The sequence below is a fragment of the Puma concolor genome, chromosome A3 (assembly GCF_028749965.1).
Source record: "Puma concolor isolate L17-30 chromosome A3, mPumCon1.1.hap2, whole genome shotgun sequence".
Lineage (NCBI taxonomy): Eukaryota > Metazoa > Chordata > Mammalia > Carnivora > Felidae > Puma > Puma concolor.
The window spans coordinates 30,092,845-30,118,480 of record NC_141669.1 but is presented as its reverse complement, the minus strand read 5'-3'; the positions used below and the strand labels follow the sequence as shown (position 1 = coordinate 30,118,480).

General features: G+C 41.4%; 1 protein-coding gene across 2 annotated transcripts in view; it reads left to right on the top strand.

Moving 5' to 3' along the window:
• Positions 1–7,555: 7,555 nt before the first annotated feature.
• FEZ2 (fasciculation and elongation protein zeta 2) overlaps positions 7,556–25,636 on the top strand; it is a 42,868-nt gene continuing 24,787 nt past the window's right edge. Inside the window, exons 1-5 of one of the 2 annotated variants that reach the window (XM_025927463.2) lie at positions 7,556–7,856; positions 12,357–12,465; positions 18,282–18,398; positions 20,291–20,432; positions 21,489–21,757. In XM_025927463.2, coding sequence (XP_025783248.1) covers positions 7,603–7,856; positions 12,357–12,465; positions 18,282–18,398; positions 20,291–20,432; positions 21,489–21,757 — 891 coding nt within the window. In that variant the 5' untranslated portion in view covers positions 7,556–7,602. The remainder of the gene's footprint in view (positions 7,857–12,356; positions 12,466–18,281; positions 18,399–20,290; positions 20,433–21,488; positions 21,758–25,636) is intronic. The other variant, XM_025927464.2, reaches the window with a different exon arrangement.

Sequence of the window (25,636 nt, the reverse complement as noted above, 5' to 3'; positions counted from 1 at the left end):
AAAAATAAAATAAAAATAAATAAAAAAACAAAAAAACAAAACAAAACAAAACAAACAAAAAAAAATTAAAAAAAAAAACTCATGTAATAGCATCTGGTGGCATACATTACCTACCATTTATTTTAAAACCAGCTATTTTCAAATTCTCAGAATGAGCAATGTAACACAATTATCAAGCACGAGAAAGAACTTTCTGGCTTCAGAGAACTTCAAAGCCTAGTTAGAAGCTCTGAGGATATAAATGAAAATACTATTACTCAATGAAACCAATTACAAGTAAATTTTATTTTTCAAAAATAATTTGATGCATGTATAACCGTCATTATTTGCAAATAAAATATGTAGAAGAAGTTAGTAATTTGGTAATCCTTCTTCACTCTTCTGACACTTTTGGAAGATGGAAGTGCTATATTTCCTTATAATAGATCTTCCATTAAAGAGTTTAATTTCAAAGAACTAAATATTGTTTATTTTATTAGACACTGGAAATGAATCTCTGCTCCAGGGTCATTTAAACATTTATTATTAAACACAGATAAGATCAATGCTTTCTTCAGGGAGTATTAAAAGCAAAGTCTAGCTTGTGTCACCCTTTGCCTATGGGCAACTATTTTAATGCCACCTTTATATATGGAACAAACTTAGAAACAAATCAGTCTTCAAAACAATTCATAGAACTTCCACTTTATAAATTATTCATAGGTAGGACACTGCCCATAATAATAGAGGCTTATCAGTCTCTCCTTTGTTCTATGAAATCAATGCTATTTCTTGTCTATGCATTTTACTAGGAGAATGGGAGAGATATTTTCAGTTCTCTGTAAACTAAAATATTTCTTGGGTGCTAATGACAGAGGAAATGGTCTCTGTTGTCTCTTAAATTTTGGCTGTTTTTGTTCCGTGAGGGAAAGATTACTGAATAAAGAAATGCAATCCTTTCAGGAGTCAGAGGCTTCAGGATCTTCTGACCTATTATTCCCCCTCCCCCGCCACCCCCCGCCGCCCCGCTTTTTTTCCCAGTATTTTCCATGGGTATGTACAGAGGCATCCCTGTGTGGAGTGCTGGGAAGTTGAGGCTTGTGACAAAGCAAACTTGAATAATAAAAGTGAGAAAATGAATAATGTTTAAAAATTTGACCAATAAAAATGAGGCTGTATTAACATTAAGCCAGCTATTTAGCAAAGGAAAAAGGGCACTTATGGGTCAAACACCAAAGCCCTAAATTTGTTTCTTAAATTTTTATTTAAATTCTAGTTAGTTAACAGCCAGTGCAATACTGGTTTCAGGAGTAGAATTCAGTGATTCAACACTTACATACAACACCCAGTGCTCATTACAAGTACCCTCCTTATTACCCATCACCCATCCAGCCCATCCCCTGCCCAGCTCTCTCCCTCAATCCTCAGTTTGTTCTCTATTGTTAAGAGTCTCTTATCCAAAGCCTAAGTTTTGGCGTAGAATGACGTGCTGAACCATATCAAAGCATCTCACAGCAAAAGGTAACATTGTCTCTTTCACCTGAACTGCACTTTCAAATTTCCTTTATTCCATAGAGCCAGTGTCTTTGGTCCCCTGTGATTTCAAGTAGTGAACATCCTCCATCTATCACTCTTTTTATAATCTTTTATGGACCAGAGATTTGGTGGGGTTTCCCCTTGATCTGTGACCTACTGAAGCAACTGCATTTCATCTTTATGCAGACTTCACTTTTGGAAGACTATTCATTAGAGGGTCCTCATCTATACTTTCATCATCTAGTACCTATTTCTACCTGGTATTGTCTTTATTTGGTGGTTTAAATGTAGATTAATTACTGCTATAAAGGCGACAGGTGATCTCAGTCAAGGTTGAGTCTGACTGCATTGGGGTAGCAAACTCCTTAAGCATTTCTATTTGCATGAGTTGATATCTACTGGGACATTGTTTGTTGTTAAAAGAAAATGAAGGGGCTTTGTGCATGGGCAAGGAGCGGGAACCAGCCAAGAGAGATGAGAACAGAGGGCTGGCATGGTGTCTATTTAAGGTGGTTACAGCTAAAGTTGTTGAGTCAATGTATTGAATGGGTTGAATTCGATTATGTACAACATGAAAAATATTTCCTTTCCCCTGATCTCAGCCTGTAAACATGCTCTGTCCAGTGTGTCCTCGCCACTTCTGGCTAGCATGTTGGCCAGATTCCACAGCTTTTTAGTCACTTTGACAAATCAGAGCAGTCTGATTTTCAGGTATAAAAAGTCTGACTCCATGTAAATAACAATTTCCATTTTATACTCAGGTCCGAACTCTCCCCTCCACCCCTCTTCAGCCTCCCTGCATAGGCCAACCTGGAAGCCAGCAGGGGAGTGGCTTTGGCTTGCTCTTTCGCTGCCTCCATCAAACCCCCTTCTTGCTCTGTATCCTCTCCTCTTCCTAGGCTGAGGTAGTTTCCTTCCGGGCTCATCAAACCCGCTCACGTTTTTTTATGGGACCCTTTCAAGTTGACTTGAGTCTAGCTACCTTCTGGCATGAACACTTAGTCCCCAGGGTAAAGTCATAACCCTTGCCCAAGAAATGGTGAGCTGCCCCTCTGCTGCCTTCTCTCTTGGCCCCAACAAGACAGGCAGCTCCTCTGTCCTCCTGGCTTCAGAATTCTCTAGGTAATAGGAAGCCCTACTTCTTAAGTTCACATATGCCCCTGAACTCAAAGGAACATACATTGGGTTCTTCTAAGAACTGCTCATAGTGGCCCATCCTGTGGCCATGAGGGTACTGGGGTCAAAGTCCTGCATGCATCTCAGTATTCAACTTGCTGGAGGCAAAGACACTGGTCACCCTTCGTGCAAGCTCTGGCCACTCAAGCCCTCTCTCTTGGCTTGAGTCAGGGCACCCCAGCCCCTCTCTATCTGGCTGGCAGCTCTGTGTCTCAGTGACTCTAATCCCTCTTTATCATTTCTAGTCTCGTCTTTTGTAGATGGGTAATAGGGTAGAGGGAAAGTTCTGGCTTTGTTCTTTATTAGTAAGTCACCCATTTAACATCTAATTACTGTTATATCTAGGAAGGACCAATAGTCAAGGATGACAAGGAAGCCAGAAGAAGGAACAGGATCATTATCTGTCCTGAGCTCAAGTGAGGTGCCCTGTGGGGACTCTCAGAAACCACTGGGATGACTTTGGGAGGTATGTTGCTTGTTGAGGGCTGCCATAACAAAATGCCATAGGCTGGGGGACTTACAACAGCAGAATTTTATTTCCTCACAGTTCTGGAGGCTAGAAGTCAAAGATCAAATTGTCAGCAGCTTTGGTTCCTTTTGAGGCTTCTCCCCTTGGCTTGCAGATGGCTGCCCACTTGCTGTGGGCATGGTCTTCTTGATATATGGATGTGCCCCAGGGGTCTCCTCCTCTTTTTATAAGGATCCATCAGGTTGGATCAGGGCCTCACCCTAATGGCGTCATTTTAACCTAATCACCTCTTTAAAGACCTTATCTCTAAGTACAGTCAGATTCTGCAGTACTGGGAGTTAGAATGTCAACATAGAATGTTGGGGGAGCCCTATTCAGCCCGTACTAGGAAGAGAAGGCTGAGGCTGGGATTTTCTGGCCCCGTGGGTAGATGGGTGCAACCTTGAGGGTGCTGGCCTTCCCCAGCGCACACTCACCCAATGAGCTTCCAGGTGGCAGTGCCTGGAGTCCTGCAGGCTGACCAGAGGGGATGACCAAGCTCATTACATTTAGGCTAATTCAGTGCATTGGAACTCCCAGTTTGGTGAGACTTGAGGACTTTGAAGGTTTGTACACCTATCCAATCTTCCAAAGGGCAAATCCAACCTTAAGAGTTACAGTTACTTTCTACAACATTTAATTAAGTTAACCTTTCTTCTTTAAAAAGTAACAAGGAATTCCCAAGACAACTAGTCCTAACCATCTAATATCAGATTAGAAACACGCTTACTTCTGTGTCTACCCTAGTGAAGTCAAGTAGAAAATTGAGAAATTACGTGTGTGTTTGCTTAAATTATAGAAACAATTATCTTAATAGGCCACATTGTTTTGTCTTTGTAGATCCAACAAGTGGCTTATTTATTTAGATGCATAGCAGTTAAAATTTTTTTTAATTAAGTTTTTCATTTTAATTCCAATACAGTTACATACAGCATTATATTATTTTCAACAATGAGCCAGTTCTATATATTTCAGTGCTCATCATGTTAAGTGTACTCTTCAATACTCATCACCTATTTAAACCATCCTCCCACCAACTTCCCCTCTGGTGACCACCAGTGTGTTCTCTATAGTTGAGTCTATTTCTTGGTTTGTCACTCTTTTTTCCTTTGTTCATCTGTTTTGTTCCTTAAATTACACATATAAGTGAAATCATATGGTATTTGTCTTTCTCTGACTGGATTATTTCACTTAGCATTATACTCTCTAGCTCCATCCATCTTGTTGCAAATGGGAAGATTTCATTATTTTTTTTATGGCTGAATAATATTCCTTTGTGTATATAGGCCACATTTTCTTTATCAATTCATCCATCGATGGACATTTGGGCTCTTTCCATACTTTGGCTATTGTTGATAGTGTTGCTATAAACATGGGGGTGCATATGTCCCTTTGTAACAGCACACCTGTATCCCTTGGATAGATACCTAGTAGTGCAATTGCTGGGTCATAGGGTAGTTTTATTTTTCATTTTTTGAGGAACCTCCATACTGTTTTCCAGAGTGGCTGCACCAGTTTGCATGAGGTGCATACCCACCAACAGTGCATGAGGGTTCATTTTTCTCCACATCCTTGCCAACAACTGTAGTTTCTTGTGTTTTTGACTTTAGCCATTCTGATAGGTGTGAGGTGATATTAGATACATAATATTTTGATGACACTATTTAGATGCAGCAATATTGGCATAACTCTTTTGATGACAACATTTTGAGCACCCTTAAAAAAAACCCTGTTAAACTTACAGCTTTAAAAATTATACCATTGGGGTGCCTGGGTGGTTCAGTCGGTTAAACATCCAACTTCGGCTCAGGTCATGATTTCACAGTTTGTTGGTTTGAGCCACCCATCAGGCTCTGTGCTAACAGTTCAGAGCCTGGAGCCTGGTTCAGATTCTGTGTCTCCCTCTCTCTCTGCCCCTCCCCTGCTCATGCTCTGTCTGTCTCAAAAATAAATAAAATAAACACTAAAAAAAATTAAATAAAAATTATAATATCATGTGTAGAACAGACATTTAGTCTCACCCATCAAAACCCCACTCACAATAAGATTTTCCTTCTCCAAAGAGAGCAAAAGAAATTTTAACACCTCTGGAAAGAAAACCATAGAGGGAGAAGAATGAAAAACAAGAACCTGAGAAAATACAACTCCAAAGAAGTAGGGTATTTCAATTTTAACACTCATTCTTGTAACACCCTCATCTTTGGAAATTTTGGGGGATTCCTCTGGTTGATTTTGTGGAATATTGCTGGATGTTATGGTTCCCTTGTCCTAGCACTCTTGAGTCTATGGACAATTTGGGACAAATACCCCTAGAAGAAATTTGTATTAATAAGTATACCGGAAAATAGATTGTAATGCATATGGGCAACATTAAATGTGTAACCTGGATCAGGCAAAAAATAAAATCATTTACAGAACCAGTTTATCTCATCCAAATGTGACCCAAGCTTCCTGGGTTCTCTCTCTCTCTCTCTCTCTCTCTCTCTCTCTCTCTCTCTTTTTCAAACTCTCCTGAATTGTTTATGTCTATTTCTTTCTACAAACTGGTGGAGTCTCTTGAGGCCACCTGGTCTCCTGAATGCACCCTGTCAGTCTTCCATAGAGTCACCTTCTGATCATGTGTCATTGTGCTCAACAGAACTTTCTTAGTGTTATTATTATTATTATTATTATTATTTACTAATTTTTCTCCCAACTCATTAGGAAGTGGACTTTGTGTTGTGGAAGGTTGGCATCTTTTTCTCTTTTCTTCATCTTTTTTCCTGCATAGGCCAGAGAGATTTTCTGCCTCCACTGAATTTCTTCTCCTCTGAATGAGGCCCTCAGATTTACATCTTCAAATAACAGTCTATTTTATTAATCTTGCATTACTTGCTAGTGAATTTATATAATTATAGTATAAAATATAGCTTCCATCAAACAGTAAAGTAAAAGAGATAATCAACAAGTTAGCAATTTATCAATAATTACTATATACAGTGAATGAACTAATTTTAAATGTCTGATTTGGATCCACTTTTAAGCAGATCAGATGTTAAGTAAACAAGGCACATCTGTATAGGGTAGTTCTAACAAGGAATTTAATAGAGCCACACCTTTTTAGAAAAAAAATCGTGGTCAAATATATATAACATGAACATTACCATTTTAAGAAATTTTAAATGTGCTGTGGCATTAAGTACATTCATGTGTGACTATCACTACCATCCATCTCCAGAATTTTTTATCATCCCCAAAGGAAACTCTGTACCCATGAAACACTAACTCCCCATTTCTCTCCCTACCCCCAGCCCCTGGCAACTCCATGCTACTTTCTTGTCTCTATGATTTTGACCACTTAGGTACCTCATACAAGAGGAATCATACAGCATTTGTCTTTTTGTGTGTGACTTCACTTAGCATAGTGTCTATAATGTTCGCAACCCTTGGTTTGCAACCCTCTTTGGAGCTTCCCAGGTGTAATCTGAAATCAGCCTCCTAGGTGGAGGGCAGGGAAAGACCAAAGAAAGCAGCAGGCCACTCCAGGATGGTAGGTGACAGTTTTAATAAGCAAAAGGAACTTACATAGGAGGCTTGCCTCTGGTGACAGCAAGACAAATAGATCCCCACACCCACCTGCCAAATCTTCAAAAGTTTATTAAGAGGCCTAACTGGGTTCAGTCATGGTATACCCCGCAGGTGTTCTCAACACCACATACTATCTGAAGGCTCTGTCCTTGGAGCGCTTCTGGGAGCAGGAAAGGCAAGTGGAACCCACATTCCAAGGACAGGGGAGGGTGTGAGACTTCCAGTGCCTGGGTCCAACTCACGGGTCAAGTGGCGGTCATGTCTTTTCAGTTACCTTCCCCAACACTGTTCCAAGTGCTTTTCAAATATTAATTCACATAATTATTCATCTTTGTATGTTCCCCAGGGTCTAGAAAGTGCTTTGCGTGTGTTAGACATGAAATATTTGTGGAATGAATTTTGGTAGGGCTTAAGCATTTCCAAGTGACTCTGCCTGCTCTTCTGGTTGGAAAGTTAACAAAAGGAGCCGGTTTCTTCTGGGTCATAATCTGACATTAGGTCGCGAGTTTAAAGAAGCCCTTTATTTTAGCCACCACATTTAGGCTAGTTTCCCACTAGAGAAAGGTTAAGAGGGAAGTCATTCCTGAGTGATAGAAACTGTAGGAAGAGACTCAACGTTAATTAAAGGTTTCCTTTCTACGGGGACAGCGATCACCTCGGGGAAGCCTCAGGAAAAGGGAAGACCCCGAGGCCAGTTGGCTCTGACAGGTACCCCGGTGGCGGGACGGAGGAGGCGGGGCCCAAGGGGGGCGGGACCTGCTGGGTGGGGCGGGGCCTCGGGCGGGGCCTGTGGGGCGAGGCCTGTGGGGCGGGGCGCGCGACTGCGCCGGGCGGCGATGGCGGCGGACGGGGACTGGCAGGATTTCTATGAGTTCCAGGAGCCGGCCCGGAGCCTCCAGGACCAAGAGAACTGTAACGCGAGCCCCGAGGCCGGGGCAGGGCCGGGCGGGGGAGGTGACGGCTTCCCGGCGCTGGCCTGCAGCTTGGAGGAGAAGCTGAGCCTGTGTTTCCGCCCCTCGGGTCCCGGCGCCGAGCCCCCGAGGGCGGCCGTGCGGCCCATCACCGAGCGCAGCCTCCTGCAGGGGGACGAGTGAGTGCGGGCCCGGCCGGGAGCGGGCGGGAGCCCCCCCTGCCCCTCGAGCTGCCCTCGTCTAGCTCTCGTCCAGCCCTCGTCCTGCCCTCCGGCCCTCGGTCCGCAGCCTCGGCGGGACGCCGGCCACAGGCTCCTCCCCGCGCCCTCCTTCCGCCTCCACAGACTGGCGAGTCCCCGCCCTCCCCGCTCCCCCGCTGGGCTCCCTGGGGCTTTTGGCCTCCGGGCGCTCAGCTATTTAAATCCCCGCTCCTCGGCCCTCCACGCTACTCTCTCTCCGCTACTGCCCTCCTGCTCCCTAGAAACCGACCCGGGTCTGTTTGGTTCAGAGAGGAACCTGCTTGCCCGGAGCCAGTAGTTAGAGACAGCACCTCTTCGGGCACGTGTGTAGCCACTCATTCATTCAACTAGCATTAATTTAAGTTCTCAGTGCCAGAGGCTGCTTCGCCCTGGGGATACCAAGGTGACTGAACATACCCCTGTCACATAGGGCACAATTTAGGCCGGGGGGTGGACTTGCAGACAAATATTTGTATGGGTGTGACATATTCTCCTGGACGTAAGTGCAAAGTATAGGAGATTTTTTATATAGGACATGTGGGAGAGGCAGGAAAGGCTTCACGGGGTAAGAAATGTGAAAACTGGATCCTGATTGGGTGAGTGGGAGTTTGCCTGGCAGATGAAGAAAGGTCTAGCAATACAGCTCGCCGATATGGCACGTGCAGAAGTACCAGCGTTAAAGCAGCATTTATGCCACAGAATTTATTGGCTCCATCTGAGAGCCCAGGTGGAGTGCACATCACCACAGAGGCAAAAACGAAAGGAACGCACTGGTTACTAACGACAGGGATCTCCTAGTCTGGTGGGTAAACACGTACATTAACAGGTCATTAGGATAGAACCGTCTAAGTGCCATGATAGGAAATTCATAGGGATTTGTGAGAGCTGGTTAAGGGGGAGGCAGAGTTCCTGGGGGGCACTTCATTTAACTACTAGCCTAGCCTTAACTAGCCACTTAAAATTTGGCTAAGGGTTGTCGTTAGGTACCAGGGTTTCACCCCAAAAGACAGTAAAAGGGGTGGTGAGGGTGAGGGAGCTGAGCATATGGTATAGGTGGCTGGGGAGGAGCCCTGGAGAGGCTGAGGGTTTAAAGAGTGCAATAAACAGTGTGGCCATGGGTGGGCTGGGTTTTTAGAGCCCTGATGGAGTGGAGAGATTAGAGGTTAGGGAAGGATTCTTGAGAGATGGAGAAGGATCCACAGGCACTGAAAGGGCCTTCCAGCCTGATTCCTCTGTGAATAAGGTAGGAAGCTTGAGAAGGATTTAGGAATGGGGGCCTTTAAACACTGCCTTGGCAGTGGTTCGGGCCCAGCTATGCTGGGGACCACATCATTTCATTGACCTGCCCGGTGTGGAGGGAAGAGCTTATGACGAATTTATACACGCATGTATGTAGCTAGTAGCAAAAGATGACATTTTTGAAAGTCTGTTCCCAGAGAAGATAGTTTTATATATGTGTATATTTATATATTCTGAATCACAAGGACTCAGAACATATTCTGGATTAAAAAAATGATATTTTGGGTTTTGGGTTTGTCAAGAGTGACTTCTCAAAACAGATGAGTGGTTTGTACACAAATAGTTAAGGCTTCCTATTCTTGCTTCACCTGTACTGTCTAGAAAGTAGTTTATTTTAGGGGCACCTGTGTGGCTCAGTCAGTTACGCGTCCCACTCTTGATTTCGGCTCAGGTCATGATTTCATGAACTGAGTTTGAGCCCTGCATTGGGCTTTGCACTGACAGCCTGGAGCCTATTTGGGATTCTCTGTCTGCCTCTCTCTCTGCCCCTCCCTGGCTCATGCTCCATCTCTCTCTCTCTCAAAACAAACAAACTTAAAAAAAAAAACAAAACACTAGGGGTGCCTGGGTAGCTCAGTCGATTAAGCCTCCGACTTTGGCTCAGGTCATGATCTCATGGTCCGTGAGTTCGAGCCCTGCGTCAGACTCTGGGCTGATGGCTCAGAGCCTGGAGCCTACTTCCGATTCTGTGTCTCCCTCTCTCTCTGCCCCTCCCCCGTTCATGCTCTGTCTCTCTCTGTCTCAAAAATAAATAAACGTTAAAAAAAAAAATAAAAAAAAAACAACACGAAAGTAGTTTATTTTAGTCTTTGCTTAAATCTTAGGTTGATGTAAAACTTAAAAAAATAATTTTGTTACTCTTGATGATGGTTTTTAGTAGATGATATGTTGGTAGTAATGCATGATGCTTGATTTGGGAATGCATAACAAACCTCTTTCTCTCTTTTCAGGGGCTGGGGCTGGTCATCACTCACTCACCCCTTTCTGTTGCATAAATTTCTCCATTTATGGAATCCAAAATGTCCATCCCTGCTCCTCAAACTAGAGAGAGTTGAGAATTCTTTCACTTAGATATTGCCTTGGCTTAGGGCACTTCGTTTAACTTCTCTGAGCCCCCACCTTTATTTTTGGCTACATATGGATTGTACTTACCTGCTAAGATTTTACTTTAGAAAGGGTATCATGTAGGATTCGGTGTCACAGGATTTTGACCTCCTTTGACTTTGTCCTACTGGTTGTTTATGACGGGTTGTAATACTTTATGATAAGGATGAAGGCAATTCATGTCTTGACTGGAGAATTCTAGAAATCTTCCACTTAAGTCAGCCCTGTGTCCTTCCAACTACAACTGTTGTGACCTTGGTGGAGAGAGAGTACTGTTAATTGTCCTTCACTTTCTTGGAAGATCAAATTCACCCACAGTCTCTCCTAGTGGGTGAAGTATTGCACTCCACTTGCCCTCTTACTCCAGCCTCATTTAAAAAGAAGCAAACAAGCAGTCCCCAAAACTCTGGACTGTCTTCACCTACGAGAATATCCTACTTGAGTTCCTAACCAGCGTTAGGTATATAGTCAGTTATTTGGTATCCGAAGTGCTTTTACCTAGGAAGGTGTGGGTCAAAAACTCAGCACGTTTAACAGTCCGCAACTGTTGCCTCTGATTTGAGCGCTTTGGCATTGGAGAAGGTTATGATTCGAACAGAGAGGAGAATAGGAATGAACTATGCATTTGGGAGATGTGCAGGGTAAATGAGCCAGTTTCCTAGAGCTTTTTGGGTTCACGTTTTCATTGAAGCTGATGTGCATTCCAAAGCCAGACATCATTTTGGGATTTTATGTTTTTTTGGCAGTTACCATCCCATTGCTTCTTCTGTTTAGCACCAAATCCCAAATTCATTAAATCAAGTATGTTCCTTCTTTATTTTTAAGCTTGCATTCTTATTTTTATGCCTCCAGTGGTCTTGTTTTTGTCTCTTTAGTGGCTTACACATTTGGAAAAAAAAACCCACTCAAATGTTTAATGGCTTATTCATGATTAGATATCTGCCATATATTTTAGTTTTTTTTCCCTTATGACATCTGTGTATCTCTGCCCACTAAGTCACTTATATATGTAATGTTTAACTTACCCAATTAAATTTCATCTCATTTATATCTCTAAAGTCATTCATATTTTTCATACAATGTCATGTTTGATTATGCTGATATTACTTTGGTACTGAAATCTGAATTTTGATCATGAAATTGGAGTTTGCTGTCCTTGTCTGGTGTGGGCTTGGGACTTTCCTCAGCATGACTCATGTGAAATAATGCTTGGAGTAATAGAACTGGAAGGAATATCTGGTATTCTTGTCCAAGCTTCTCATTTTATAGAAGGGTTGCTCATACCTAGAGAGGTTGAGGGGCATAGCCAAAGACTCATTGTTTGAGAAAGAATGGAAACAAGAGTCTATGTTTTCTGAATTTTAGTCAAGCACCCTTTCATTTTACTCTGTTGCTTCCCCAAAATGCTGTCTGACAATAAGGAAGGGTAATTGCATTGGATATAACCTTTGTGCATTTTATTGTGAATTCCTGTTTCTTTCCCCCTTCATTTATCTTAGTCCTTAGCCTGTTATATTACAAAATAGATATTGAACCCTAGCCTCACACTGAGACTGAATCCTTTCTCTAAAAAGGATAAAAAATTTTGGTTAGAGAAGGATGACTCACCCTATGAAATGACCAGTATATTAGGAAGTTATTGAAGAAAAATAAATGTAAAACATAGTGTGTGTACTACCTGTGTGGCTCTGTAAACGTTACATAAGCTGCCTGTGTTTTAGTTTCCTCATCTGCAAAATGGGGATAATTTTGATTCTTCATAATATAGTTTGTGAGGATTAGATGAGTTCATATATGTAAATTGCTTAGGACTGTGCCTGGCACCTAGAACAGTGGGAATGTTAGCTGTCAACTTTGAAAGAGTTATTTAGTGTTATTTAGGAGGCCCTTCTTTTTGGTGTTTTTCTGGAAAACAGGCCTTCTGTTGTTTTGCTTTGTTATTTTTTGTTGCATCTTTCACTATAGTATTGCATGTTTATTTAATAAAAGATATGTAGGATGTTAACCTTCATTGATTGTGGTTTTCTTCTTTTTAAGGATTTGGAATGCCCTGACCGATAATTATGGGAACGTCATGCCTGTAGACTGGAAGTCATCCCATACCAGGACCTTGCATTTGCTTACACTGAACCTCTCAGAAAAAGGGGTAAGTTAAGAATTGAGCTGATAGTTTCTGACTAACTGATCCTGAGGATGGAACTAAAAAGTAGCCTTTCTATTTCACGCATGTTCATTGGGTTGCCTCTTATTTCCAAGTTTCTAGCAATTGGAGTGGCCCACTGTTGCCATCTTGGCTCCACTACTGTCAGCTTGCTAGCACTTTCCTCCAGTTCTTCCCCTGCACACACTCACTTTTGTATGTTTAGCCAAATCTTCATTACCTGTGTATGAACACCAGTGATGAGCATTTTTCTCCTGAGCTTAACTAGCATAACTTTAGTATGCTGAGAAAACTCAGTTATACATTGAGGGTACTGGAATATCAACATAGAGTTAACTTTCTGATGAATTTAAGGACTTGTTGTACATGACATGTTTTCGGAAGATTCTGTTTCTGTGAGTATTGGGGAACCTAAAAGACATTACAGTTCAGGGCGCCTGGGTGGCTCAGTCAGTTAAGTGTCTGACTTCGGCTGTGGTCATAATCTCGCGGTTCCTGGGTTTGAGCCCCATGTCGGGCTCTGTGCTGACAGCTCAGAGCCTGGAGCCTGCTTCAGATTCTGTGTATGTGTCTCTCTCTCTCTCTCTCTCTCTCTCTCTCTCTCTGCTGCACCCTGCTCACATTTTGTCTCAAAAAATAAATATACATTAAAAAAAAAAGACATTACTGTTCTTGGCTAACTGAGGCTGCTTAGGATTCCTTGGTATTGTAATGTGAAGATGTCTTAAGTGTGATCACAATTGATAGGACATCTGGGGTGGGAGTGTAGAAAAGGGAAGATAATTTAATGTTTATTTATTTATTTTTGAGAGAGAGAGAGAGAGAACACGCAAGTGGGGAGGGGCAGAGAGAGGGAGACACAGAATCCGAAGCAGGCTTCAGGCTCTGAGCTGTCAGCACAGAGCCCGATGAGGGGCTCGAATTCACCAACCACGAGATCATGACCTGAGCCGAAGTTGGAAGCTTAACTGATTGAGCCACCCATGTGCCCCTAATTTTTTTTTTAATGCAGAGATTTTATTTTCTCTTTTCCTTTCCTCTCCTCTCCTCTCCTCTCCTCTCCTCTCCTCTCCTCTCCTCTCCTCTCCTCTCCTCTCCTCTCCTCTCCTCTCCTCTCCTCTCCTTTTCTCTTCTCTTTTAAGCTTATTTATTTTGAGAGAGAGAGTGCAAGCAGGAGAGAGTGGCAGAGGGAGACAGAGAATCTCAAGCAGGCTCCATGCTCGGCGTGGAGCCCGTTGCGGGGCTCTGTTTCACGAACTGTGAGATCATGACCTAAGTTGAAATCAAGAATCAGATACTCAACTGACTGAGCCACCCAGGCGCCCCAGGAAGATAGTTGTTTTAAGTGGAAAATCACATTGTTGGTTTATCTAAAGGTGATGAGAAATGTAGCCAAATTATGTTAAGTTTCCGGGCCTGACTGTTTGAAGTTCCTTATCATGTAACAGTGTAAACTCATGCCAGATTTTTTGGCACGCTCTGTATTTCATTAAGTATAGTTGTGTAATTGAGAGTATAGTGCAGTGGGGCTGTCAGTATTTTAAATAGTATTGCTAATGTTTTATGAAAACAGTTTTCTTAAATATATGATTCAGGAAAGCCTGCTGCCATTATTTTCTAGTAAAATACAGAATTTTGCTTCTATTTCCTAGTATTCTAGTAGATACAGAAATCTTACTGTATGTTCCAGTTATTAACCCCACAAAGCTATTTTGTTGACCAACCTGGCATATGTTTAGTGAAAAGGAATAAAACAGCATACCTTATGCTCTATCTTCTGTTTATTTAGACCCTAGCTATCATTTTGGGCTTAGTTCAAGTTTCCCTTCCTCTCTGAAGCTTCCTATTACTGTTTTAGCCTTTGCTGATCTCATGGAATTATACAATTTTAGAGTTGGAAGCGACTTTAAAGGACACTTAATCCACCCTCTCACTTGGGGGGAATCCCCATCTACAGCATCTCTGACAGATGGTCATTTAGCCATGGCCTAAATCCCTGTGCGAGAGGAAAATGCACCTCTCTCTGTGGGAATCGGTTACACTGGTGGGGTTGTGAAAATCTTCAAGGACTTCTCTGTCCCACAGAGGTTAGCCCCGTCGTCTCCTGGGTACTAATCCTGACAGCACATTGTTCATGTTTCTAACCATTACTTTGTTCTGTTATTAATCATATGTTTCAGGGTCTGTCATTAGATTGTGACTTGCTGGCAGGTGTCTTTGTAATTGTGTTTTTAGTAGCTATCACTGTGCCTGGCACATAGTGACTACTAGGACAAGTTATGTTGAGTGAACGAATGTATGATCTCGTCAATGAGACCATAAGGTCAGAGACCATGATGGAAAGTTCTTTTTTAAAAAGTAGCTATTTTTATATTATTTAACATAGTGCTAAATCCATGATAGCCAATTAATGAGTAATTTTTTGTTTGACATAATAAAATATAGCATAGAAGAGAGCCTTTCATAGTTTCAAATGGAAGTACATTGCAGGATGAATGGGACACTCTAATTTAGTTTCATTGAATAAAATGTATGTCTTGTATAGTTCTTAGATTGCACTTTAGGAAGTCACTCCCTTTTTCTGCCTTTTGTTGTTGTTTTTAATTCCAGAATAATGGTATGGCTGAGGGTAGTTGATTAGTAACCACTTGGAGTTTAGTACTAGTAACTAATCTTAATTATAAAAACCTTATCTGGAAACCTCATCGGATTAAAGTGGACAAGCGATCATCCATCTGTCATCTATCTGTCTGATGAATAGAACTGAAATTAGAAATTAGAACTCTGTTTCTCAGGAAGGAGTGGCACACATTAAGTTCCTTAAGAACAAGTGCGCAACGCGGAACTGTATAAGAAGCAACCATCTCATTCCATTAGATAGCATATCATTACATCTTTTTTAACCTGAGTTATCTTGTTTAGCATTGTCACCTGTGCTCGATCCTTCCTGTAACTGAATCGTGTTAAATTTGCCTTTTGGAAGCATTCTTTAGTTTATTCCAATTGTAAAACAAGATCTATAGGAATTCTTTTTTTCCTTGACGAAGGGAGAAGACATTTCTTTTGCATTAGGCTGAGGAAAACCTTTAGGAAAACCACCATTTGCCAGATTTCAGCTTTTGATTTTTCTTTCATTGAGGTTTAAGATGTTTAAGACGGCATACTTCTGAATTGGATGAGTCTTTTCTGGAGTAAGGCAACTAGTACGTTCCAAATTCTTACATGGGCACATTTTTTCCATCCGAAGCAGCTTCAGTTTCATACAGGGCAGTAGAACCACCGGCTGTGTGTCTAACCTGGCACAGGAAGGAGTGATGGGAACGCTTGGCAGAGAGAAGACACACTGATGCCGAATGGGAGAGTGAATAATGACACCCATGACAGCCAAGGTTAGCTTTCAAAGCCCGAAAGGGGTTCCAGCCCTTAACATATGCCATCTCTGTGGGGAATGGACTTGGCTCAGTCCCGGGAAAGATGATCTGGGATCATTATTTCTGTTGTTATGGAAATCTATTCTAATGGGTTACTGGTATCACTTGTGTATCTTGGCAATAGCTATGAAAACGATTCTAAATCCAGTGCAGGTTTTGAACATGCTTAGATGATAGAAGGCTTCGGAATCACATTGCTTTAGGAACCTCTCCTGTGCCATCTTCCTCCTCCTGCCATGAGCATTTTTTCAGGGACGGGGAATGTTGTTGTATGCACCTTTTCATCTTCAAGAGTAGAAGCAGGAAGAAGATGATCCTATCTTCCTTAGGGGTCACTTCAAAATTAAAACTTTCTCAGGGGAAAAATAAATCTGTGGTCCTCAGATTATAATGAAGATTGATTTTGGGAAGTGTTAAAATTTAAGGACCTGTGGAGATAATTGTTAGGTCTCCTCTCCATCATCTGTACATCCTTACGACTACCGAGGCACATGTCATCTCCACTTCTATAATTTTGAAGTCAAACATTCTCCCATTTTAGTTGCTTTTTTTTTTTCTTTCCAACTTTAGACTTTATCCGTTTACTTTACATCCAGAGGATGAGGGTTTGGGTCTTTCTCAGTCCTCTCTCCAACCCCCATCACCAAAACTTTCCCTTCCCTTGTCTTTCCAATATAGTTATATTAAGATATTTGGTTAAATTAATTTTAATCATTTACATTGACTGTTTAAATGTTCACAGTTGACCCATTTCCGTATATCATGAGAAATTTCCTCTTGTAATTTTTTTTCTTAGGGTAATAATAATTGCCTTGTGTTTTATTTAAGTTACCATTAGCTCACAGGTTCAGCTTCAACAGAGCCCTGAAACTCACTTTAGTAAGTGACATACACCAGATAATCTGTTAGTGTCTGTCTCTCTTCCTCTTTGTGCTTTTCTTAACGTCCTGTGCAATAACCATTCTCATCTGACCTGGTCACTCTCTCGTTGAGCGTCACAGCCAACATTCTGGGATCTTTACTTCACTTTCATTACGAGAAAGCCCTCACCTCTTTCTTGTATTAGATCCCTTGTCTGCTTCCTTTCTGGCTTTCCTCCTGGTTTTAATGCAGCATCTTTTGCAGTAGCTGTCTGAGAAAGGGTGTATGAGGTCAGATACTTTGAGAACTTGAATACTTGAAAATGTCTTTATTCCAAGCTCCCATCTAATTGTTTGTTTAGCTGGAGATAGGATTCTAGGGTGGAATGTATTGAAACATGGAAATAACAGTAATCGTTTTCTGGCTTCTTTGGTTGCTGTTGAGAGTTCAAATGAAATTTTTGATTCTTGATCCTTTTAATGTGTTTTTTTTTTTTTTTTTTTACCTCTCTCTGGAAGCTTTTAGATTCTTTTTTTCATACATGGTCTGAAATTTCACAATGGTACGCTGAAGGCCATGTGCAGGCCTTTCCTAGGCTGATGGTCCGGGAAGAATAGAATGGGGAGCCATGTCATCACCGTGGTGCAGCATGGAATTGCAGTGTGTGGGGGGAGAGACCCTGGAGCACTGGCGTTGCTCCTCTCCCTGCCTGATGTTCCGAAAGGCAGCCCACCAGCGGTTCCTTGCACTTCTCACTGCGGGTTTCCTACTGGGTGGGTTGGATTCACCCTTACACTTCGGATGCTTCTGTATGAGGAACTAGGGAGGCAGTAGGGACTGCCCTGAAGTCAAGGGCGTGCTTTGATTTAGGCCATAAAAACTTCAGCCTCCTGAGGCCCAGAGCAGAGTGGAAAATGGCAGTGAAGCAAACAGAAACTTCCAGCACAGTTAGGTTGAAAGATCTTCTTGGAACCTAGAGAGATTTTATTTTTGGAAGGAGAGATGTTCCACTCTAAGGCAAAGTATGACCCCCGTGGACACTGCCAGGGAGTGATTCCTGATCTTTTACCCCGAATTTAGAAGTTAGTTTGCAAGTAATTAACTTTATGTCATCTGTGTAATTTTAACATCTACTACTCTTGCTATTAGATTGTTAACTAAATAACATTCGCTGCTAAACCCGCCTGTTGCCTCCTTTGGGTGTCTCTATCATTCCCTACAACTTCCTAACAAATACTGTGTAAAACATTCTTCTCCATGGAAAAAGCAGCTACGTGTGTGTCTGTATTGGGCAGTAGGGGTGCAGGCAGCATTCATGCAGGCAATTTCATGTTTCCTTTCCATTCCCCTCATTTGTGTTTGAGGTGAATACATAAAGCACTTCGTACACTGCCTAGCGCACAGTGATTGGAGTCATTTCTCCCTTTCGAGGGAAGACTCTACCCAGGCACTGTGACTTTGTTGTGATCAGAATGTCCTGCTTTTAACAGTGGGTTATTTTGCTTTTAGATAAGTGACAGTTTGCTCTTTGATACATCAGACGATGAGGAGCTGAGAGAACAGCTGGATATGCATTCAATCATTGTCTCCTGCGTTAATGAAGAGCCCCTCTTCACTGCAGACCAGGTATTGTGGAGAAATTCATCGAGGAAAGGAAAAGAGAACCTCGAGCTGAAGGACAATTTCTAACTGTGGCAATAAGTGACGGGTTGTTGGAATCTACTGATTTTTCCCACATTTTCTGTTTATGTAGGCTTATCAGTTAACTCCTCCACTGAGAAAAGAAGAAAGTATATGTAATCCGAAGCAGATGGGATTATGCTAGTTGGGAAGATTCTTCAAGATAGGCAGTTTTCCAGTATAGACCTTGTTAAATCAGTGCAGCGAGTTATTACTAAGGGAGGGTTATTGCTTAACCTGAAATGACAAAAAATATTGTGAGTTTGGTACTTTTTTTAGGGTTGGCAAGACATGGCCAACTCTGATGTATCTGTGTAGAAATTACCCAGTTCCTCTAAAAGCCTGTGTAAAAATCATTAGTACTTATTAGAAGTGCGTACTGTGAACCCGGAAAGAAGTGAGCTTTATTCCTGTGGCATGCTCTCATAATGTCAACGCTGTGTTCATGTAAACCGCTTGAATCAGCTTTCTCATTGTCTGAATACTCTTCCCACTGCTGTTGTGTTGTCAAAATGTGGTGTAAGAACTCCTTCCTGAAATAACATGCTCGTGGCTGCTCTGACTGTGAATGCTACCACATTACATTTTTAGGCTGGAAAGATGAGGTCGGGAAAGAGATGTTATGGCAAGGATGGGAGGAGTCCATTAAAATGTGCCATTTTGATGCTCCTTAGTCATATTTGTGGTTAGATTATTGTAGGCCTGGGAAGAGTGTGGTGCTTAAAATGCCAGATAATAGGTTAGAGGGCTGTGGGAGGTTGATAATGATATCTCAGGGAAATAAGTGACCCTGTGAGTTCACGGTCTTCTCAGTAATCTATCTGCCTGAATGCCGTAAGCTGTTCCTGCTTCTGAGACTTGGAGAAATAGATTCTGCAGCCTCCTCTGGCATTTCATTGTACTGTTTTATAATGCCTATTTGAGAAAATCTTCTTACTAATTACCATAATCCCCACCTCCTTCAGATTTACTTTTCTTTGCCCTTAAGCTTACTGATTCATCCTCAATGTTTTCTTAATAGTTTCTTTTTTCCTTTTTTTTTTTTTTTTTATAACTCTTAGACCTATTTTTTCTAACTGCTGAGTAATTTTTGTGGTTTTACATTCTCACTGACTTCTGTATCCTTCTCAACTTTTAAAAAGTGGAGCAGGACAAGGTACTGTTGGAAGATTCGAGCAGCGTTGCACATGACAGTACATCATTGTCTGAAAGATGGTTCTGAAATTTTCGTGTTTTTGTGCAGCTTCTTTTTTTCCCTTTAAGCTTCTACATGTCACGTAATTTTTGAATATCTCTTAATCCTTCATGGAATTAATATATGAAATTCCTTTTCTGCCATTAAAGGAAAATTTTACTGCTATAAAGGTAATTTCTTGCTTTATTTTTTATACTGTTGTATTTCAAACATTTTATGTCAGTTTGATTAAATGGCTTTCGATTGATTACTTGCATGTGTCATATGGTGAATTTTCTGTCATTTGCTTTCTTTTGACTGTAACGATGATCTGGTTCTAGCATGTGTAAGGTAAATTGTACCTGTGTTTTGCACCATTTCTCAGACCTTCAAGATCTGATAGATCTACTGAATCATGATGGGCATATTAAATATTATTCTGTTTAATTTTGTGTTCAGCATATTGTAAATTTTATTTCCTTGATAAACCATGTTCACTCTTAACAGTCAAAATTGTGATTATTCAGAACACCAACTCCTGCACAGTGTTGGTTAGTGGATATTTCAGTGCCCTTCTTTTCCGGTTGCCTCATGAGTGCCATGTTGCAGAGAGATTGTTTTTCCCAAGTATATCTGATTAACAGTGGTGTGTGTATTTTGGAAGGTTATTGAAGAAATTGAAGAAATGATGCAGGAATCTCCAGACCCAGAAGATGACGAGACACCCACGCAGTCAGATCGGCTGTCGATGCTGTCCCAGGAAATCCAGACTCTTAAGAGGTCCAGTACTAGCAGTTATGAAGAGAGTAAGACACCCTCCTTCAATCCATGCTCTTTAGACTTCCTGTGCATCTCAAACCATCTCCAGAAAGCTTTCACTCCAAAGGCTAAGTTATGCACCCTTCTTCAGCCCTCTAGTAATACTCAGGCATATCTTTATCATTGCTTAGGGACTTTGTCACATTCACCTTTGAATCCTGTACTAGTCGGCTTGGGCTGTGTAACGAAGTACCACATGCCGGGGGCTTAAGCAACGGGAATTTATCCTCTCAGAGGTCTGGAGGCTAGAGGTTCAAGATGAAGGTGTTGGCAGGTTTGGTTTCTTCTGGGGTCTCTCTCCTTGGCTTGTAGATGTCTTCTCTCTGTCCTCTCGTGGTCTTCTCTTTGCATGTATCTCTGTCCTAATCTTGTCATTTTATAAGGACACCACTCACACTGGATTAGAGCCCACCCTAACAACCTCATTTTAACTTAATTATCTTTGTAAAGACCCCATCTCCAAATACAGTCACACTCTGAGGTCCTGGGTGTTGAGACTTTAGTGACATCATAGCCTCACATGAGGAGAAGTGCTGAGAAAAATCTGAAGTGGGCTTTAGGGAGTAGGCCTTCCTTCTTTCTTCCCAGTCTTCAAAAAAATTCACACATTGGGCCATATGTGATTAAATATGTATTTAGTTTAATTGTTTCAAATCGACTTCTGTCTTTTGAAGTGTGCTAGAACCCTGCTAAGTTGCTTGCAGTTTCTTGTCAGCAGGTAGTTTGGGTACTCTCCCTCAGCTTTTGTGTTTGTTCTGTTTCTTGTTCAAGCTTTTTTTAGTCTTGACTGGAGTGCTGTTGGTGGGATGATTGAGTTAGACAAGTAAAGAATGTTGTTACACTTCTCAGCCTCTTGAGAAGTAACTTTGCTGCCTACCTCTGCTCAGTCCTGCCCACCAGAAGTTTGAGGATTAGGAGAAGATTGTGAACAGTTTCATTGCTTAGAGTATGGTGTCTGCTCTTTTGGCACGAAACCCCCTGTTGTGCTCGTCTCCCGAAACATTTTTGTCTTAGTATCTGCTGTGCTTTGCTTCTGGCCGCAGGAGTAAAAAGGCTCTCGGTATCTGAATTAAATGAGCTACTGGAAGAAATTGAGACTGCCATCAAGGAATACTCCGAGGAGCTGGTGCAGCAGCTGGCCCTGCGAGATGAACTGGAGTTCGAAAAGGAAGTGAAAAACAGCTTCATTTCTGTTCTCATTGAAGTGCAGAACAAACAGAAAGAGCACAAAGAAACAGCCAAAAAGAAAAAGAAACTCAAGAACGGCAGCTCTCAGAATGGGAAGAACGAGAGAAGTCATATGCCCGGCACAGTAAGTGGTGTTTTGCAGGAGTCCTTGAGCACTGGGAAGCTGCTTCCGTGGTGGTCCCAGCGCTCCAGGCCCCAGGCAGGCAGGCGGCGCCTACGCATGCGAGTGCTTCTCACCGCGGCGCCCACAGGTTCTGGTGGAGAATGCCACTGTGCTCAGCAGTTTCAGAAAGGGGTTCTCTGGGTGAGGACACAGTGGTTTTCTGGGTATGGTCAGGGGAGAAGTAAGTGGAAGGAAGAGGAGGAAGAAAGAAGGAGGGTGTCTTAAAGGTATCAAAGCATTAACGGTGATTATGTTTGGCTGGTGGGCGTATGAATGGTATTATTTTCTTATTTTTGCTCATCTTGCAGGAGTCTTATAATAAACAATTAAAAGGGGGTGCCTGTAAGGGTTGCTGAACTGTGCTGAGCCTGAAAGCACAGACTGATTCACAGTCAGATTCCTCCTGATTTATCAGCGAAGTTGGAACATGAAGGCATTGGAGGCAGTTATGTGACATCAGCCATTTGCCTGAGTGTTTGGCAGATTAGAATATTTCTGACCGGGGACGAAAAAGTTGAGAATATGTGCATCTTTGACTCTTCATGTAAAATTTCTTGTTTTCTGCTTTGTCAGTTTTCTTAAGTGGTCCTCTTAGTTTCACGTGATTAAAATCCATCATAAACATTCACTAATTAATTTTATGAGATGTGTTTCTTTATTGGTCTTAGGGCCATTTCATTTTTTTTTGATCATTTGAGGCCTTATATGTTGCCACCTTCGTATTATTTGTGTGTGAAGAAATGTCAGTTTTGTTTTTTTGGACTATAATGGTTCTCCAGAGGGATCCATTTTTCTAAGAGGAATGTCCCTTTTTCATTCTTGATACTGATAACCTGGTAATACGAATTATCACAAACTAGCTATTATGGTTTGTAATAATGTAAGTTCTGCCTTTAAGTCTTGATTTGTTTTTTTCTAAAGAATACTTATATCAGAGAAGTAGTTCTCACTAACCAGCCTCTCATGGAATCCAGGAAAGAGAATGCAGTTCTGGGTTGCTGGGTCACCAATGAGCAGTTGATACAAACAAAGAGATCTCGCCGTTTAGCCCATTCATTGTCTGCTTGGGCCTGTGAGTAAATACATGGTCTTAGTGTGATGTCCACTTGTGTATAGAAAGGACATAGCTTCAAAACATTTGTTTGAATATACAGTTCTGGAAAGTGTGCTTTAAATTTCTGGAGCAAAATTTGGATGTCATATTTTTAAAAACATTGCACCTTTAACTTGCCCTATTATACAAGTGTGATTAAATGAAATGCTTAGTCAAAAAGTCATAGCGTGGTTGGTAATTTCTGTCTGTCTGCTTTTAGGAATTACATGTAAACCCTCCATTTATTGGTGTTAACACTTGGCTGAAGAAAATAAATTTGTCCCTAGAGGGGTTTAAAGGCTTCTTTTTGTAACTCCTATATAAAAAGGGTTAGAGTGGATTCACTGTGTAATTGTACATGGCATTTATATTGAGAAATGGATTTGGCAAGGCAAGATTTAGCTCTTGCTCGAACCTTTATGAGTCATGAAATAGATTCATAGTAAAAGTCCATTTTTTTCACAGTATTTGGACCTGCGAAGTTGCTTCTCGAGTCCTGATCTACTATTTGTAACAAAACCTTTAATCAGGTTACTGATGGCCTTGCTGAGCTCGTGGTACTGGTTCCCTCTAAGCTGGAGAAAGACCATCCCATCTGTGACTCAAGGAGCCTGAAACCTATGATTCTGAAAATAGTGGTGGGTGGCTCAAAAGAACCTTAAAGTGAAGTGGCCAATTGGATAAACAGATTGCAAAGGATAGTACTTTGTTAGACACTTTATAGAACACATGGTTTGGGCAGAGCCTGATCTCTAAGAGTTAGTTATCAGTGACACAAATTTCTAAAAATTGGTGACCTTCTTACAGATCCCATGTATTACCTGCTTTCTAACAACATTGGTCGCGTTTTTCTTTTTGCCATAGATATTTTTGTTTTATTAGCAGGACGTGGTTTTCTTTCCTTAAGCATGGAGTAGCCTTCCTTCCATTTTTCCTTAAACATGTTTCACTGAAACAAAACATCAGTTTGTAGTTGGTATAACCCTCTATCCATGTTTGCTAGCTGTTTGTTTTGGTCCAAAGATACTGTAATGAAATATCTGGGTGGGACTAGAGCAGAGTTAAACTATTTAGGTGTTAATTTTGGAGACATTTTGTTTCAAACATTTTCTGTAGGGAAAAAAAAAATTGGGGGCTGAGGGATGCTATTTAGATTGAGCACTAGACAGTTTTGGGGAGACAATTGGGGAGGGGCGTAGAAATACTATTAAATATAAAGTATTGAGTATCTTATACAAGTGAAATCTTATCTTGCTTTGTTTTAATTTTTAAAATCTGCATGTTGGATAAGACAAAGAAATATCCATTCAGCAAATGAATGAATAGGAGTGTAAGAAAGAAAGACTAGACAGTGTAATTTCTGGTAGTAATAAATGCCACCAAGACAATAAAAGGCTGGGTAAGGCGGTCGGTAGCAAAGCTGCCGGAGAGCTGTTTTCTGTAGGGTGGTCACTATGTCACTGCTCCTCCTGATGGGCAAGGTCGGTTGTCCTGTCCTTTTCCAGGTCTCTGTTTGGAGAGGAGGTTGGAGGATGGTTCTTCTCTTTAGGAAATGAGACTTAAGAGAGCAGAAAACTGTATCTCCTATGTCCTGTTGTTCAGCATCAGGAGAAAGAGAGCAGTGGGAGTGGAGATTGGAATGGTTGACGGGTACTGTCTGTTAATCACTGTGATGACCTGTGTGCATTTCTTTGAACTGACTGTGCTCTTTGGGCCTTGGTGCTTTTATATGTGCCCTTTCCTTTTCTGGAGAGCCCCGCTTTTCCTGTTTCCCCCAGTCCACTTGGAGGACTTTTTTTTTTTTTTTTTTTAAGTCGACCTTTAAGCATTGTCTTCCTTTCTTAGAGCCTTCCTCGGTGACTCTTCCACCAATGCAGAATTGACTAGTCTCTCCTTTTGGGGTTAGTATTATTCCTCGTGACTATTTCTTTTGTCACGGTCACACAGGACTGCAGGTTTTTTTGTTTTCATGTCTGTCTCTGTCAGGTTCCCTAAGGATAGGAAATGTAACTTTATCTTCTTTTATATCCTTAAGTGTAACATTAAGTACTCATTTTTCTGCTGAATAATTGTGTGAAAGAAAAATAAACTTGCAAATCTGTATTTCTACCTTGGAATTTTCTGTCAGGTGTCAAACCCATGGAGGCTGAGTAGCCTATTGATTAAGAACTTTGGGGGAAGAGCTGTGTTTGAATCCTGCTCCTGTCACTGAGTACATCTATCTCCCTTTGAGTTTTGGGAGGACTAAATGAAGTAATGTGTGTTAAGACTAGCATATATCCTGAGTAAATGCTAGTTATTATATGTCCAACTGCCTACTAGCTAGTTGTCTCTGGAATTTATCAAACTAAAGTTACCATTTTCCTAAGGTTGAATGTAGTTCTTATATATTTTTCTTTTGGTTAGTGGAACAGTCTGCTCATTCACTGATATCCGTGGAATTTCTGAGTCAAAGGATATACAGTTTTGGAGCGTTTTCAAATTGTTCTACAGAAATGAACCTAGTAATAGTGTGAGTGAGCGACCGTTTCCCCACACTTCCAGCCAACAACGGATACTATTAGCCTTCCGATCTTTTGTTGATCTGAAAGGCAAATAATGGTTTGATCCGTTGACTTCTGTATTCTCTTGTGAGTTGCCTATTAAGTCACATAAGAGATGTTTTTCATATTTATGAGGTACACATACTTTTAATCTCATAGTATCATAATTTATCATCATCAGCCTTCCCAAAGGCTCATTCACAT